At 42.0% G+C, this 18,263-nt stretch overlaps 1 protein-coding gene across 2 annotated transcripts in view; it reads left to right on the top strand.

The window, feature by feature from the left end:
- grid1a (glutamate receptor, ionotropic, delta 1a) overlaps positions 1 to 18,263 on the top strand; it is a 104,769-nt gene that overhangs the window by 59,421 nt on the left and 27,085 nt on the right. For both annotated transcript variants that reach the window (XM_069659005.1, XM_069659004.1), the window contains exons 4-6: positions 5,299 to 5,472; positions 9,871 to 10,032; positions 11,007 to 11,126. In XM_069659005.1, coding sequence (XP_069515106.1) covers positions 5,299 to 5,472; positions 9,871 to 10,032; positions 11,007 to 11,126 — 456 coding nt within the window. The remainder of the gene's footprint in view (positions 1 to 5,298; positions 5,473 to 9,870; positions 10,033 to 11,006; positions 11,127 to 18,263) is intronic.

Here is an 18,263-nt window from a genome sequence, read left to right as displayed (position 1 = left end):
TGTATGAAATACTTAGTGGATGCAAAGCTATTAGCTTACTGATCAAGTCCCGTTGTCAGAGTTCTGGCTGACCAAAAAGTTTTACCCTACAAAAACAACACGCAGGCAATTTCCAACACAAAATCACTTTTTTTTGGGCACTATTTTCTCTATTGTACAATCCAGTATCACGACGCCTGCTGCAGGCCTGTTTCTCAGATAAGCCGACCAAGTAGCTGTTTCACGTTGACTCTGACTGAATCGCGTCATCGCTGAAGTAAACATGTCGGACTATGAAAGTGATGAGGTAGATCTATCTTTAACAACGGATCCAACAGGATATCTGTATGAACCTGAATATACTGATGCTGACATAGAACGGGCAGAGAGAGAAAGGAGAGAGAGAAGCTGTGCAAGCAGAAGATGGCCCATGACATGTATTTTCCACTGTGACAACAAACGTCTTCCCAAGCTACCGGCATGTTCTCTTAGAAACAGCTGATGGCTCACGTCACCTGAGAAACCGGCCTCACAGGAGCTTTAATAGTTTTTAGCATAAAATTCTAATTTTAATATTAAACCATCATCAAAGAAGTGACTGAAGTGACTCTGCTAATGGGGGTTTGTATTTTTCCCACTCTTTGTATGACTTTTTCATCATTTCTGTAATCTTAGTAGATTCTAATACAAGAAAAATGAAACCACACCATACATACTGCTATTAAAGAAAAGACTTGAAACTTGCCGTAACAAGGTCAGTTTACATTGGTACATATAAAAGGGCTGCATTATTGTAGGAACATTTTTAAAGATCTGGTTTATTATGCTTACGTTTACATTTTGCGCGAAGTAATTTTACAAGCCCAAATGCATATGCTAAATACTAAATGCAAATTGCTGTACTTCATATGTTTAATTCACAATACAAAAGTAGTGTCTGTTAGTGTATGAGGGCCCGATCAGATAGAACGAGTTTTAGCAGCTGGGGGCGGCTTTTTGGTCATTGTTAATCAGAGGGACGCTTTTTGTGCGCTGCTTTTGCAGTTCAGAGTGCCTCGCATGTTTCTGCTCTGTGTGCCTCGCGTTTCAGAGGAAACGCTCTGAGCGCATCGAGTTGAAAAAACTTCAACTCAAAGCAGAAAAGCGCCCGACATCAAGGGCGTTTTTTCTCATTGTCCAATTGGGTGAAAGGAGAGGCGGGTCTTCTGTCAGTTTACAATATAACAGTTAGGTTAATGACAGCCATGATTCGGTGGTTGCCTTAACAACAGTAGAAAAAAAAGCAGAAGCGAGCAGCTCTTTTTTTTAACTGTAGGCTTCAACAAAAAGGGCAGTACGCTGCGCTCTGTCTGATCAGGCCCTCAGAAAGTTTTCCCCTTGATTGTCGGCTGAAATTAAATAGGATCATTAATATACTCGTAATTACACCTCAGTTTATTTAGGCCAGAGCCTCACACAGTCTGCCTCACAAAGGGCAGCATGACACCAATTATTCGGTCCTTTCACCAGAAAAGTTGTTAATAAATATCTCGAGGTTATTTCCTGCCTCAATAATTACCTTTACACTGAAAAACATGTTTTATGACCAAGAACATTCAAATTAATGTCACATGCTCTGTTCTTTCTCCCTCTGCAGAACTTCTTTATTTAGTTGCCAGCGGCTTAAAAAGCACCTTAACTTGTAAATAAATCGCTGTCATGATCACCAGTATGTTTTTTTATTTATTTTAGTGAAAGATTAATAACAGTACGAGCAGCACAAAGAGGATAATTTAGCCTATCTGTCAGCTCAACTTGATTTGATTAATGTATTTTGGTGCGCGTCTGTCATTGAAACATGCCTGAGCTGCGTTCACTGTTTGAGAAATGTGAGTGGATTACCATCAAGGAGTTTAACGCCCGATATGATTGTGATAGTTGTGTTTTTTTATATTTGTGATGTTTTATGCTTCTGATCAGACAAGCAGAAAGTTCTCTTGTGCTGTGAGAGCTCCTATAGAATCCTTTGGACGCCCATTGGATTGCCTTGTATTCCTCATGTATAACTGGGTGTTTTTTCTGTGCATATTACACACGTGAAATGCATCAAAGTGGGGTCCAAATTGTGACTTAATGGTCTGTACTTTCCCCTCAAACAGAGGTGAAAAGGCACCAGCACGTCAGCCACGTCCTGTTGGTCCGTGCCACCGCCGAGTCAGGTTATGACACAAATGTCAGGCGTGATGGTGACAGAACGCTCGGACCGGGTGGCACTGGAAGTTATTAGCTTGGACGTGAGGGTTCGGCTCCGTGAACCATGCGGCATAATTCATCTGATTAATGTGTCACGGCAACTCATGAATATTCATACTTTCCACCTGACTGAACGTGAAGAGTCAGGGAAAGAGTCACCGGATAAAACTAGTCGAGCTGGAATCACCTGAGGAGTGCATAACTCACACTGTACATGGATGAAAGATCAGGGAACACTGGAAGAGAGGAAGAGAGAATCCATATTATAACTGAATTTAAAGTGAAAATGAAAATGTGCATGAAGCTGAAGAAAAGGGAACTTGAAAGAAAGATAACCTTGATTTGGGCAAATTCTGTGGATTAATGCGAAATTGACGTGAGCAATATGAGGAAAACCTGCAATGTGCAGTTACATTATACAATATTCCGATGACGATATGACTTATGAGAAAATAAACTTATATTGAAGTGTGCATATTAGACATAAGGCTGCATTATATATTGTGTTTCAGCATGTTTTACACAGTACCAGTTGTTTACCTTTCCTGCTTCAGCATCCCAACCGTAGTCAGAGAGCACAGGGGAGACTTAACGTTCTGCTCCAGGGCCGAAGCTTTAGCTAGCTTTCGTAGCTAACTCCCGTAGCCTTAACACACCAGCCGCAAGCAAGACAGCGTTCTGTTATTTTCTTACAACTACTGTTAACACTCCTCCACTCTTCCGCTACTCTGATCCCCATTCACTCTCGTAACTCATGCGCACACTTCCTGTCTCTCTCTCTCACTAACTGACTGTGTCTCAATTCAGAGGCTGCATCCTTCAGACGCAGCCTATGGAGGATGCGCCATTCATAGCCTGCGTAGACCGCTAAAGCCGAACTGAAATGAGAAAGGATTTCCTGTTTGCGTCACCAGCTGTTCCCGCCCTTACCCTTGCGTCACCAAACAGCGCTCCTGTCCCCGAGCAAAAGGTAGCCAGCTGGCTAACTAGCTAGCATAACCAACGCCACGGAACCTAACCTACTAATTTAAAGATCATATGTTTCAAGGGCCCTTTCGTGATTTTAACATTTGTATTGCCTGCTGTTCGATTGAGTTGGGAACAAAAACTTTTACTTTTAAAAGTGTATTCTTCGGCCACGTAGGAGTCCACCATTTCGTTTGAATTGGCGCACAATGAATCTCGGGATACGTTGGGCCACGAAGGATCCTTTGTGGCCCCAGAAAAGGAGGACAAATTTGAGTCAGCGTTGTACGTGCTGCTCAATCGGCCTTCAAATATGTCCCTGGATTGGGAAGCGGCTACTCGCTCTACCACCCACACGTATGCACTCAACTATTCCCAAACAGAGCTACGCTTCTAGTATAACTGTGTTTGTAATGTAATGTATTGAATCAAAATTATTCCACATAGCAGAAGTGCAGGTTCTTCATAACAAGGTTTTTACTCGACCTTCTGTCCTTCATCAGTCATTGTGATATCAGCTTATCTGAGTAGCTGAATTATCTGAGTCACATGCTGATGTGAAAGCTTGGGTGTGTACATAAAATGTTTTTCTCTCTTCATTGTGAATCAGGAAGTCGTTTACGTTGAATAAAAATGTTTATTCATATCATGAGCTTAAGAAAATGGAATTTAAAGAAATTAACATGAGAAAAACCTGAAAGAGCAATTACATGTTTAATATTGTTGTAATTATTTTAACAAAAACTTCCATTGCAGTGTGCTTATTAGATATAATGTTTCATTCCCACTCTCTATCTGGTGTTTGGCATGTTTTATACCGTATCTGTGTTTTTAACACATCATCTCTTATAAATCCAAAATAATTCCACATAGCAGAAGTGTTTTTTTTCCAGCACAAGGTCTCTGTAAACCACATTTTAACCGTTTTTCTTTCCTTTGTCAGCCATTGTGCTGGCTAACCTCGCAGTTGGCAACTTGTCTATTTAGCTGACAGTTAGCTGGGTAGGTGATAGGTCAAATGTTCCCTGCTGATATGAATACATGGACTTGTTTTTTCTATTTCATTTCACTTCAGGAAGTTAACTTCACATGCTCATATCCTGATGATGATAAAAAATGCCATCTATTGTGCGGCCCTGTAAACTGAACTAAGGTAAACATACAAATAAAGACAAAGTAAGAACGGCGGCAAGATAACAGGAGGTCAAAAACCCCTGTATGATGAAAGGAGAAAAGTACTTTACAGTGACAGAAACCAGGAGAAAGTAGCACAGAGGGACCACAGACACGTGCAGTAACAACAGAGAGGTCGATGCAAAAGGGAGAGATCAAAACGCCTGATTAGGAAAGCAGATAGGGAGCGTGGACTCAGGCATGTGTGCTGTTGGATTATATCAACCCAGAGAATCCAGTTTTGACCCGACAGTAACCTCGCAGCTTTATTGTCAGATAGTGTATGAACCCAGCGTTTCCCCAGAGACTCACTGTCTACCCCAGCATTGACCACAGTTGTGCTCTGGAGACCAGCTGCTGGCAGCTCAACGTCTCATAAATATTGATCCGACCCTTCACAGGCTGGATCTCTACTGACACTCCACAGAAGAGGGCCAAGGGTCACTGTGCTATAATTGCGAAGGATCAACTTGAAATGTGTATCGATTTGTCAATTTAACCGCATTGATAAAAATACTTGATTTCCTATGTTAAAATTTAAAATAGCAATTGATTAAAATTACATTTGACGAAGAACATGCTCTCAGTTGATTATATTTTCAAATTGGGAGAGAAAATATCAGAAAAATGTGGTTTCTATAAACGTCAACGGAAAAGGAACATTTTCAAAATCAAGTTGAGCATAAAAGTTGATACTTAAATCCCCAGCCTTTTTCCTCACTTTACCTCCAATTGTCGTCTTTTGAATTGCTCTGTAGCCCCCCAATGCGTCAGCTGATATTTTCATTTCAGAAGACGTAGGCACAGCCAAAGCCAAACCCCTCTGAGCTTCTGTTTCTTGTTCAAACTCCCACTCAGAAAACTTATTTTCAAGAACTACTGATTTCACTGTGTAAAAATTCAAATAAGATGAACTAAACTCCCCATGTTCCTCCTCTTCATCTTCAGGAGGTCAGCGATGCAGACATCATGGAGCTGGTTCACAGCTCTCTGGGCCGGATGACCATCATCCGTCAGATCTTCCCTCTGTGGAGAGACACCAACGTTCGCTGCATGAGGAACAATCATCGCATCTCCTCGCTGCTCTGTGACCCGCAGGAAGGCTATCTGCAGTCCCTGGAGGTAAAAAAAAAAACACTTAAAGATTTCCTGTTGAAGCTGCTGAAATATCGTGTAGGTTAAAAATCATCTTACTTATTGGATTACAGAAAAGTTATGAATTATTTTTATGGGCTGAATGTAGATGCATCCCTTATGAGTTAGGCAATCGATGGATACATGTGACAGATATTTTTCATTCAAGTTCAGCTTCAGTATTTAATGAAAAAATGTCTCTCATAACCATTTTAGTCATCTGGATCGTCACCAGAAACCAATGATATTCCTTTGGCCTTAGCTTGACCTTTTACCAAATTACATTGAAAACTGTTGACAGGTTTTAGGAGATATCCTGAAGACACGTAGGCTAATGTTTATTGTGTTATACACATACTAGTGTCTATTTAGCATGGACTTATGAGACACCAAAATACCTTACATGTCAAACTAAGAACTCTAAAAATCGTAACTGCGCAGACTCACTTGTTTTACATCAGAGCGTTTCAGTCTAGCCAGTCAATCATACTCCAGGCAGGAAACATGGCAACTATTAATTTAAAGTGAATTTGAAACGGGGAAAAATGCATAATATTTTTGTTACAGCTGTGGCAGATCTGATTTCAAATTGTTTCACCATTTGTAAAAACTCTCAAAAGCCATTTCCGCCTCAACGGCATAGCGAAGCTCCGCCGTCATGCAGCCTCTGTCATTTTACATTGGAACAAGAAATGCCGCCATGAAGCTGCCCCAGTGTGCATTTCTACATAGTGCTCCGGTGTTGCAGATGCAAAAGGTGCACGAGGTGTAAACAAACAGCGTATGCTTCAAATGCATGCACACAGCGCTGTCCGATGCTGGCTCAGAGGCGGAACAACCTCGCCCCACCATTACGTCTCTGTGCGTTTTACATAGAAGACGGAACATAACAGAGGCGTGATAATCCCGCCTATGTTACGCTGAAGGGGCTAAATGGTCACACACAGCAGGCTTGAAAGATGGCCGTAAAACAGTGGCTGTGGTTAGTTTGAATACAGTCTGTTAGAAATGATTCCAAAGGTGCATATTTTTGAAATCATAGGAAAGTATCTGAATTTCCATAAAAAATTCTCACATGGCTCCAAATTGTCCTGAAGCAAAGCACACATAAGCTACTTTCAAAGGAGAATCTGAGCTTTGACGATGGTAAACGCACAACACAAAGGCAAGATGATTGATGAGGCTGCATAAAGTATTTGACTAGTGGCAAGGTTGTATCTTTTCTGTCTTGTTTTTTATCCCGGTTGCTGCGAGTATTTATAGGACAGTGAGTTTGTGCTTTAGGAACAAACCAGCGTGTTTCATCCTCTTTCTCCGGCAGCCATCAGGAGGGACAGTTGTTATGAGCCGGAGCCACAGAGCCATATAACAAGCATGGTGCTCTTTTGTCGTTCTGGGAGCAGAGCATGAGCTGTGAGCGGTTATGAGCATGATTCCTGCTCACATCTGTTTTTTACAGTTCCAGTAGTGACTACACAGGATATGCATGCAGCCATGGCGAAGGACAGTATAGACGAGCATATGCTAAGTGCCACATGAAGACAAATATTAACTGATTATGTATGCAACTGAATATAGATTAAGCTCCCGAGATAAGGTAATTATGAGGGACATGGACGTCCATGAATATAAATGAGTTGAGCTCAATGTGACTGGGGAATAACTAGCAGAACAGAGTAAAATATCGTATCAAAATGAAGAATAGCTTGATTTAATAATGTGACGTGTAATATGAAATAAAGTATTTGTTAATAAACTGCTGCGATATCATAAAAGGCTGTTCATCATATTTACACAGCAGCCATTTTCCTTTAACATCACGCAGAGGGTGGGAAGCTCAAATGTGGTTACAAAAAGGTTTTAGGTTGTATGAACTTGATTCACAACCAAAGAGAGAATGTATTGTGCAAAACTGGAGAGATAGCGATCCTATTTCAAGTAAGAACAACAAATTTGATAACTTATTAACAGATAACAGCTAATGTTAGCATTCAGCCAATCCAGCTGATATTACTAAATGTGGCTGACTGCTAGCATTACCTTTTAATTGGCGTGTATGGTACAATATAAAATTCCAAGCTAATGAGAGTGCTAGAAAGGAAGTAGCTGAAAGCTAACATTTGCCATTGTCTGATTGTAGCTAATGGGCTGTCAAATATAGCCTATGTTGTTTTTAATGTTAGATCTGATTACGTCTATTATAGGTATTGTTAGCATGCACCCGCTTCCTACCTTACAGTCATTAGCTAGGAGGTGACTTAATGCTAACATAAGCTATTGTCTGACTGTAGCTGATGGGTTATCAAATATGTTTTTTAAAGTTAAATCTGATTATGCCTTGCCTATCTTATAACACTTTTAATGTTAGCATTCCGCCACTTTCCAGCTTCAGGTAATATTAGCTGGGAAGTGAGTGAATGCTAACGTTAGCTTTTATCTAACAGTAGCAACTGGGTTATATGTTGTGTTAACGTTAAATCTGATTATGCCTTTCCTATTGTTTGTAAAACACTTTCAAAAGGTATTGTTAGCGTTCAGCCACTTCCTAGCTTATGGTAATATTAGCTAGGAGGTGACTGAATGCTAACACAAACTATTGTCTGACTGTAGCTAATGGCTTATCACATAGGGTGTTTTTTTAAGTTAAATCTGAGTATGCCTTACCTATTTTAATATATACCACATTTAAAAGGTATTGTTTGCATTACGCCCCTTGCAGCTGCAGGTAATATTAGCTAGAAAGTGACTGAATGTTAACATTAGCTGTTATCTAACAGTAGCTAATGGGTTATCAAATATTTTGTCTTAACTTGAAATTGCCTGATATCCCTTCTAATTTTCCCTGTCCATTGTCTTTTTGGCTGTTGATCGGTGTGGAAGCATTGAAATGATCATGAATGGTCCTATTTCCAACAGTTATACCACTAACACCCTGGAAAACAGCAATACGACATCATAACATAATTTGAGCCTCCCACAATGAGCCTGTTGTCAGAGGAAAATGACCCACTGGCGAATATGGTCTAACAAAGGCTCCCATTGTTGAAAGTACCATATGCTGTAAAGCAGATTATGCTATCTGGGATTTGTATCAAGGATTTGCCAACCAGGAACCCAACCTTCAGTGTGAGAATGTGGGCAAATATAGGAAGAAATGCCCTTCAGCCTGATTATAGCTAGTTATCGATCTAACACAAAGTCATTCCTATCTTTGACTCTAAATAACCTTGCCCCCCCTGCCATGCATTACTCTCCATAGTAGGTTAAGAGTGCCTCTTAACACCTTTGTTTGCTTAATGAATCCGGAATGTAATGGTTGTTTTCCCTGTAGCTCTATTGAAATGTTCATTTTCCTTTTCATCCATACTCCGGACAGATGGCAAAACCATGTGGTGTGTGCACCCACAGTTCTCAATAATTCACATGAAAGAGGGTTAAATATCAGCTCATGTCAGTTTAAGCATTCGTCAGAGTAGTTAAACACCGAGGAGGTCCGAGGGCTTTTACAACCCCGTCGGCTGCGCTGTAACCTCAACTGTCTTGAGCTGCTGGCCTTCTGACTGAGTAACCTTCAGGCGAGAGAACTTGATTTGTATGATGTCGAACCACCGAGAGGCTCGGACTGAAGTCTAAAGGTGTCATGAGCTGAAGGCCTGGAGTGGCAGCTCGTATTGCTCCAATGGATCTTCTGCTGTGGGAGGATTGGACTTGACTCGACCCAGAGGACCTATCAAATCCACTGTCACAGAGAGACAGGAGGCAGGAGACGTGAGTCCTGACAGCGTGTGCTGCAGATGGAGGGAGACAGTTGGATGGGAGCTCTGAGATTAGATGGAGGATGATCGAGCCTGAAATAACGTTTTGTTTTCCAACTCTATGTGGATTCACTGGACTCTGTCATTACCTTTGACTTTTGCCAGTAACACACATTAAAACAAAGCTGTATCCCCACTTGACAATAAACCCTGACTCTAATTCTGCCTCTGAAATTTCCTGCAACATGTGGACAGTGAGAGCGAGGTTGCTGCTGACTTCCATCCTCCAGCATCGCCGAAATGAACAAAGAAACTGTGTCTTCATCTCAACATCAAACGGCAGCTACAACAATATCAGACAAAAGACAGAACTGCTCACCAGTCATCCCAGTTCACCACATCCTCTCATCCATGAGAGGAAGCGAGCTTTTATTCCTTACTGAGACTTTTCTTTTTACCATCCAACCTCCCAGGACCGGACAGAAAGACGAGTGTCACCGCTTCACTCACAGGGGGGCTTTTTGACATGTCTTGGAGCCCTGACCGAGTTTGCATTATGTTCTTGGCTGCACAGCATAAACTAAACCAAGAATATATTTGTTACATTTTCTGTTTTTTGTACCTTCAACAGGTGTCCAATCTCTACCTGTACGACAGCGTTCTGATGCTGGCCAACGCCTTCTACAGGAAGCTGGAGGACAGGAAGTGGCACAGTATGGCCAGCCTGAACTGCATGAGGAAGTCCACCAAGCCGTGGAATGGAGGATGGTCCATGCTGGACACCATCCAAAAGGTATTTGAGATGAAAATGCCAATTTTTTCCTTGATTTATGGAGCTGCTACTTTGTTGTAGGAAAGTAGCATAGTAGTATATTCTGCAATTTTCCATCGTCAATGATCTAATGAATGGAAACGTACAACAAATGCTCATCCAAGGATTTATGAGGCGCATTAACAAACACAGAAGGAGTTTATACAGTCAAAACACTCCTTAGGAATGTCAATAGACATACTGTGATCTTGCTGGGAATATCATTTATATTCAGGTTTTTTTAAAAATACCCTCAAGGAAGCCAACTACTAGATGTGATGTACAGGTTTGGCCTGAGGGCGGATTTATGGCAGATTCTGGGCTTTGATCTCTTCGTGCTTGTGTAACCTGTTCAGTTTCCTCATTGAAATAAGGCTGCATATGCGAGACAGTGACTTGATTTATTCTATCTCGATCTGATAATGGAATTTTACATTGTTGCGGAGAGTCACGCAGGTTTAATCTCAAGTGTGACATAAGATGGCCGAGGGGGGCATGAAGAGAAACAAAGGAGGTTATATCGTTTTGTCGTTGTCATTCAAACTGAACTGCAAACTTACTAAAAAATGATTGGATTCATATCACAGGTCGCACCTATTTCAAAATGCGTCGGAATTTTTCATTAATAAAGCACCGTTTGTCTGTATTTCTCTTTGATAACCTTACACACTAGCTACAAGCCTGGTTGAATGACACACAGAAAGCTTTGGAGCATACAATTATATAATTTGCATAAATAACACGGTCTGATTGAAAACTTCCACCTGATAATATGTTCCTTAAAATGTCCCTGCTCTGTGAAATCCTACCAGAGCTACAGGTCGAATTCCTTCCATGAAAACTTCCTTTATTACATGCCGATTAGATTAAATCAAACATTTACTTAATTCATAAATCCAAAGCAGCTATATGTACACATACAGAACCGTTCTCTCACACTGTGACTGTTGCTACAGGGGCGGATCAGCGGCCTGACGGGAATGATGGACTTCCGCGCTGAAGGCTCGAATTCCCACGTGCAGTTTGAGATCCTTGGAACCAGCTACAGCGAGACGTTCGGGAAGGATGTGAAACGGGTCAGTGCAGAATGTTATGTGTACAGGTTTTGTCTACATGTCTGTAAAGTAAACTTACCGTAAAATTTGGAATACAAGTTGCTCCAGAATATAAGACACGGCCTGTTTAGGGGGTATCCAAGTGGGAAGAAGGATTTTCTATCGCTATTTATTCATAAAAACGTATATACAAGTTATTTCAACACTTTTTCCATTTCTATCCTACCATCTGTTTTCACCATGTCAAGTTCAATCCTGCTAGCTACCGGTGAGGTAGTTGAGCTCAGCCTATGGTAGCGATGATTGTTGTGAGGGTGTATAAGATACCTCTCTTTGCATTTTATACTGGTGTATTGATCACACCTGTATATAGGACGCAGCCCACTTATTAGATGAAAAAAAGTTTATAAAAAGTGCGTCTTATACACCAACTTTTACGTTACAGTGTGGTAATGGATGTGATACATAAACTGTTACGGTGTAGCAAATCACTTATCAACCTTTCTTAGTCTATAGGTGGCTAACACTGTTCTTTCTTCCCTCTGTTCATTATGTCAGAAATAACCATGTAGCTGTGCCATTTGTTAGCGCATATACTCCGCAGCAGGGTGCCAAACCATTCTCACTTCACAATGATGCTACAGTGCCATGTGCCAGTTATACTGTATGCATTAGACTACAGATCACCTTTGTTTGCAGAGGCATGTCTGACGGACTTACTGTATAAAGTCTGAAGGTGTTCGTAAACTGCAGCATTGATGCAAATAGCTTCTCTTGGACATCGCCTGAGTGTGACCACTTGCTGTGTGAGGAGAGAAATGAAAGTGAAATTAAACAATTTTTCATCGACTCAAACCCCCCCCTCCCCTCTCTGCAAACCTCTTCAGATTAGGCGCTCGATTTCCTTCCTTGAGAATGGGTGTCCTGCAGGTTGTAGTTCCTCTCTCACAGTTCATTATGCATCACGTACGCAGGTGCAGCTCATGTACAAACCGAGGAGGAACAAAAGACCTGCAGGACACCTGTCCTCGAGGATCAGAAATGAGGCGACTCTTAGTAGAAATCCTGGGGATAAAATGGAGAGCCTGGAACACACGCTGCACAGAAAGGCTTCTTGTTTTTGAATGTGGTTTTTTTTGTATTTCATAGACCACTGCTTCTCAATCTTAATCCTCAGGATCCACATCCTCGCTGTGTTTTTGTTTCTTCTTCTTTTTATCTGTGATGTCAAGTGAATGCAATTTACTTCCACGTAAGGGTTGAAAATCAGCTGTACTCTGATCCCCGAGGCTTCACATTTGACGGTGAGGTGTCAGGTGTGAGGGTGCCCTCTACTGGAGCTCCTGAATGCACCACATCAGGCTACACAAAACATCCTTGAACATTTTCATGACCTGAGAGTGGAAATAAAATGTGTGCACTGTGCTACGATTGCAAAAACTGTGGATATGTTTTTGCAAAAACAAAATGTTACATGTCCGATCAGTGGTTACATGTTTAGCTTATAAATGCAGCATATTTCCAAAGAACAGAAGCCGACTATATGAGCTTTTTTAAGTTGACAGCTTAAGTGAGAGACTGATCGCACCATTTGTTCCCTCCTCTCTTAGCTGTGATATGTTTGTGGCTGCGGATGTCCTGATTCAGTCAGGGACTTATCGCAGAATGAAGAGGAATCGAGTTTCCTGGCAATCTATGTAGAGCAGGACTGACCAGAAGCTGTAATGAAGATTTAATCACCACTCAGCCTAACTGGAATCATGACGCCAATTCATCATAATGCGGCCATTAGCATTAGCTAGAGAGAGGGAGACGCATTACATGCAGGGCCATGTGCTTATACACACAGGAACATACGTACGCTTTCACCAGCAGAGTGGGACATTTAGACGCAGCGTGACACACACAAACAGTGGAGCCCCGAGGCACGCGCACGCACGCACGCATGTATTGTACACGCTGCTGTGAGTCTCAGACACTAAGAGCTCGCAGCCAGACAAACAGAGAACAGAGGGCAGGGTGCACGCTAACATGTGGGCGCTTGTATCTCCAAATCATTAGAGGCAGAAGGGGACAGCAAGGCCAGATAATAGGATGCCAAATGCATTCAGTGCTGCTGTTCATTACCTGGCATGTCTGTCTGTGAGTCTGCCCACTACTTGGTCGAAGCATTTACTGTGAGAAAACACAAAGAGTCACAGACCTCTCCTCCCTGCTTCTCTATAATGCGATGTTTATACATACGTCCAGCAGGTTTTCTGCCCCGGAAAGCAAGAAAAGCCTCACAATTACGTTGCTTCCTCTGTAATGTCATGTTGCGGCGTGTGTGTGTGTGTGTTCTCAAGTGGAGTGTAACGGAGATTGCATGAGCTCCATTCTCCCAGACCCACAGCCACCCCTCATTTCATCCCTCTCTCTTCTCCTCTCATTTCATCTCCCATCCTCGCTTCTTCTTCTCTCCTCCACTAACCCCCTTCTCCCCATTTTTCAGCCCTGGTTTCCTCCCTCTCCATCATCGTTTATCTGCATTCAGTCCATTTTCTCCCCAGCCTGATGGCTCTTAGATGAGCCGTCTTTCTGGTTAGAAACTGTAATGAAGACTGAAATACTATTTCCTGGATGGCTACTGTGAGTTTTCCCCACCATCCAGAGCTGCTGCAGAGTGATCGATGCTGTTGTTGTTGTTTTGCCTTCCCAGTTTGCGCTTATTGATGTGTCAGCTCGTCTCTAAGCAGATATTGCTAATGACTTCCAGCGAACACGAAGCTGTTCATAGAGAGTGTGCGTTTGAATGTAATTGTTCCTTCTAGCCGAGCATCTTGCAGTCGTTCTCTCTGCAATGTGTTCACAGTATCACTGATGGCATTTTTGTATTAGTCAAAATTTGAATTTTAGTTACATTTGTGCGTCTGATTGATATTGTAAATAGTCTATGGAAACTGCACTTGGTTGCAATGTGCCTCAATATTCTTTTTCCATACATGCATGGCTTCCAGAAAGATTTCCACTGTCAGTATAATTCTGTAAATCTAACAGGGTCTCCAAAGCTGCGTCGTCATCAGCAGCCTGAATCTGGCCCGTCTCGTGGCGTGATTCTTGCCAGATTCAAAGAATAACACACCAGAATTAGCACCAACACGTCGATCCAATTCTGTTTGCCAATGTTGGCACGGAGCTAGCTAAAGTACCGCTAAACGGAGCTGATTCTCACACTCAATCCACCCAAGTTCAAACCACCAAAGCCTAGCCAAATCTGGCAGCAATGTAATGACAAGAGCCGGCTCGTGTTTGACTCTCCGGTGCCAGAAAAGAGCAAAGTGTGCTGAGACTTGGTTGCAAACAGCAATTGTTTTAAATGCTTTGTTTTCTTCATCATCGCCTTTTTTTTTTGTTTAAGATTATTTTTATTTGTTTTTTTGCTTTTGCTGGAGAGGACAGCTGAAGAGAGACAGGAAATATGGGGGGTAGATAGCAGGGGATGACATGCACCAAGTGATCGGCAGACCGGGAGTCGAGGCCTGTGATCAGCATCTGTACATGGGGCGCCTGCTCTACCAGAAGGGCTAAACCAGCGCCCCATCGTCACCCTTTTAACAGGTTATTGTAAGTACAAACGGATCCCATCAGCTATAGACAGACGACTATATAGCCTCTGGGGACAAAGGCAGGCTACACGCATGTTTGCATAAAGGGCTTCCAGTCAAGACTTCCTTTTCCGACTGCTGCGTTGTTTACAGAAAAATAAACCGTTTTCTTGTGATTGACTTTAATTAACAGTTCTTACCTTTGCCAAACTTCAACATCATGATGCAGATTAGTAAAAAGTCCTCAAGAGGAGAAGAAAACTACTTTTAAAATGCCGGATCGGATCGATCATTTCTGATGCATTCGAGGAAGTCGGGAAATCTGGCGGCTTTCGTGACAGAGCGTTAAGGGAATTTATCTCAAGTTGAATTTTTGATCTAGAACAGATTGTTAGCTGTTAGCATGCAGGTGTCTGTTTATAGAGATTAAAAAGAAGCTAAATCGTCGTCAGATAGCCGCTGATGGGAGCTGGGATGTCGCATTACGTTCCGCCTGCTTTTGCTCTCCTCACAGACTGTTTTTCCTGCATACACCACAGCCTGCTGATACGTGATTGGTCAATATTACTTGGACTACAAGCGTAGTTCAAACGGAAACCGGAACACTTCTTCTGTGCCATCCTGAAAATCCACATCCCTGCCTACAGATTGACTATTTATGTATGCACTGAGAATGGTTGTCACATGAGCTCCGCGGGCCCCACTGCATGCTGTCTCTCCCAAACCGAGCCTACATAACTGAGGCACTCGTCCTATCGCTCAACCCTTCTTCTCATCGGCTCATGAAGCAGAAAATGGCATTTAAATAGTCTCTGAGGGGGCTTCTCTTTACTAACAATAGATCTGCGGGGGGTTGATAGGGCTGTTGATTCAATGATTCATTTGCGAGGCACTGAGATTTCTAGCTTCTAGAAATGTTCTGGCGTTTTTCAGGGTTTTAACAGCCAGCAAAAACAAGCATCATCATTACTGTAGTCTGCAAATTTGCACCATAGTATGATATTGGTAAATATCCACTGATCATTTGTGCTGAGCCCGTGCTCTAATTAGATAACTCGACATCTCTAAAGCGGAAATTAGGTTTTTATATTTAATTCCATCCTCGTCCGCTCTAAGCAGTGCCAGATACCTGTTGATTCCGACAAAAATACTTAAAGCTCCTTTCAATTTATCAAATTAAGCAGGGTGTTAATCAATATTATACCAGTCAAGATGCTTTTCCAAGCAGCATCAGTGTTCAAACATGCTTGTAATATACTGAGTTGTAAATATGTGCAAAGTGCCTTTTTCTTGCAACAATCTGTTTCAAAATGAAAGCGTTAAACAGGAAGTACCTGCTGTCTGCCACACTTGCAAGAAGAAAATCCCTTTAAGAGTCTCAAATAATTGGATGAAAAGTGGATGATATTTCTCCACATCCTATAATATATTCTCTCTCATGTGCTTGCCATCCATCATAAAAACAACACCGAGCAGAAGCTACCAACCTTCCAGCCACGCAGCGCTCATCTAAATGCACCTCACCTACACAACCTGCTCTTTGTTGCTCGCACTTCATGAGGTGGAGTAAAAAAAAATCATTTTCACTTCATAAGTGGGTATGATGATCCGAGAGCGGAATCAGTAATTCAGTTGTTTTATGATAACTGGCAGGTCTTCGTCGTCCTCCTCACTGTCACAGAGCGAGCTGCACTGTACGCAATCAGCCCACAGATCTCTTCCCATCTCTCTTCATCTCTCGCACGCAGCCGTTCTTTAAGCAACAAAACAGTTTAGGCTGAAACGCAGAGAATGGAGGATTACTCTGCCTGCGGTATGGCGCACTGATCTAACTACTGATACAGAAAGTGTGCCTTTTCTTTTCTCCGAGATGACAGATTATGTTTAAAAGGGAACATGTGCGGTAAATAAATGAGGGAAAACAGGAAGAAATTGGATCATTGAGAGCTTTCATTTTCATGGCACAGTCTTCTCATTGCCTTTTCTCCCAGTGATTTCATTTTGATAGAGGAATGAGCTCACTTCATCTCATTTCTTTTTCTTTTTTCTTGCTCATTTCTCCTCCATACCGTCTCCTCTCTTTTTTCTGTTTTTTATTGTTTCACTTTCTTTTTCGGCTTCCTTCTCCGCGTGGCCTATTAGGGGTTAGAGTGATAGACTGGCAGCCGAGCTCGTCTCTAGTGTACCCCGACAAATAAGATGTCTCTTGGCTTGGCTGATTTGAATGGCCAGCTTATTTTTTCACAGCGTTCCTGGTGATTGGAGATAAAATCTGCACCAGTTTCTCTTTCCTACTTCGACTCTTCTCCTCTTGGATGGAGGACACAAAGTGACACATTTGTTGCACAAACAAAATATGATCACATGAAGGACACAAGAACGTTATAGAGATATGTATACGATAAATAAGAATAATGGTAGGTTCAGGGACCACTAGGGCAAGCAATTTGATTGTGAGACTTGTATTTGACACACAGGAACCTGCACACTGTTGTAAATCCAGACAAAGGAGTGTGCATCAATAAGAAACTCAGTACAATGATGGGCTCGTCAATATGTAAGCACCTGTCTAACTGAAGATGCAGAATAGCACTTCAAACTATAGTTCGACATCCAGAATGATGCAGCTCAAATGATCCCATGAAAGAAAACCGAGTTCTCGCTGTAAGATTTTTAGGACAAACTATAATTGAGACAGTTATGGGCGCTATTTGACTTCCATCCCTTTGTCCTTTCCAAGTGGTCAGTGGCATCCATTCAGCCCCATCGCGGATGATTGCTTTACGGTATTGAGCATCATAACCATTAGCTAAATAGCGCTCCTGTTATAGCTGTGACTTTTTAAACGGGATGTTTAAAAATCTCATTAGCTCGATATCCTCCATTGTGCTCTGAGACAAAAACAAACCACAAACACCTTAAATTAGAGAAGGAAACAACTGAACGTTTCGACCTCATTTACAGTAGGTACGCTCTTGGTGCAGGCATATTTATTGGATGATAAACTTAAATCTTCAATGAGCTGACACTTAAAAGAAAGAAGCATGATTTGGCGTCAAATAACACAAATCTGTTCTCTTTCATGTATTGTTTACGTCACTCGTCTAGCATAGAAATATGCATCCTGTTTCATCATCATGTCCTTGAAATTCCAGAACTGCATATTTTGCATATATGTCAACCTTCACAATTTGTTAGCATTGAATTCCAAAGCAATTATTCATTCGCAAATGACATTTTCAAAGCTGGTATTCAAAGATCCGGCGTGTCCAGTGAGCTGTTACTCGTACATATGCAGCTGGCGCAGTATTTGCCGTATGTATTGTGTGTGACCTTCCCCGGTGCGTGTTGGTGTGCAGAGCTCTGTGAAGTAGAAGTGTTCCTCTTTAGTGTTCTTCAGTTTACAGAGCAGAGATTGCTCGGTGTTTTTCACTGGAGGACAAAGCTGCTCATGGAGAAAATAGTCCCCTGTGAAGCAGGCAGCGCAGCCTGACATTTTGCCCCGACACACACACACACACACGGGGACACACACAAAGACACAGTCACATACTGTACATACACAAACAAGGAG

Source organism: Semicossyphus pulcher, unplaced genomic scaffold (assembly GCF_022749685.1).
Source record: "Semicossyphus pulcher isolate SPU_LCO1_2020_fin unplaced genomic scaffold, fSemPul1.0.p SCAF_12, whole genome shotgun sequence".
In the NCBI taxonomy this organism is placed as follows: Eukaryota; Metazoa; Chordata; class Actinopteri; order Labriformes; family Labridae; genus Semicossyphus; species Semicossyphus pulcher.
Note: the sequence above shows the minus strand (reverse complement) of the source record. Positions and strands in the feature narration are given on the sequence as shown.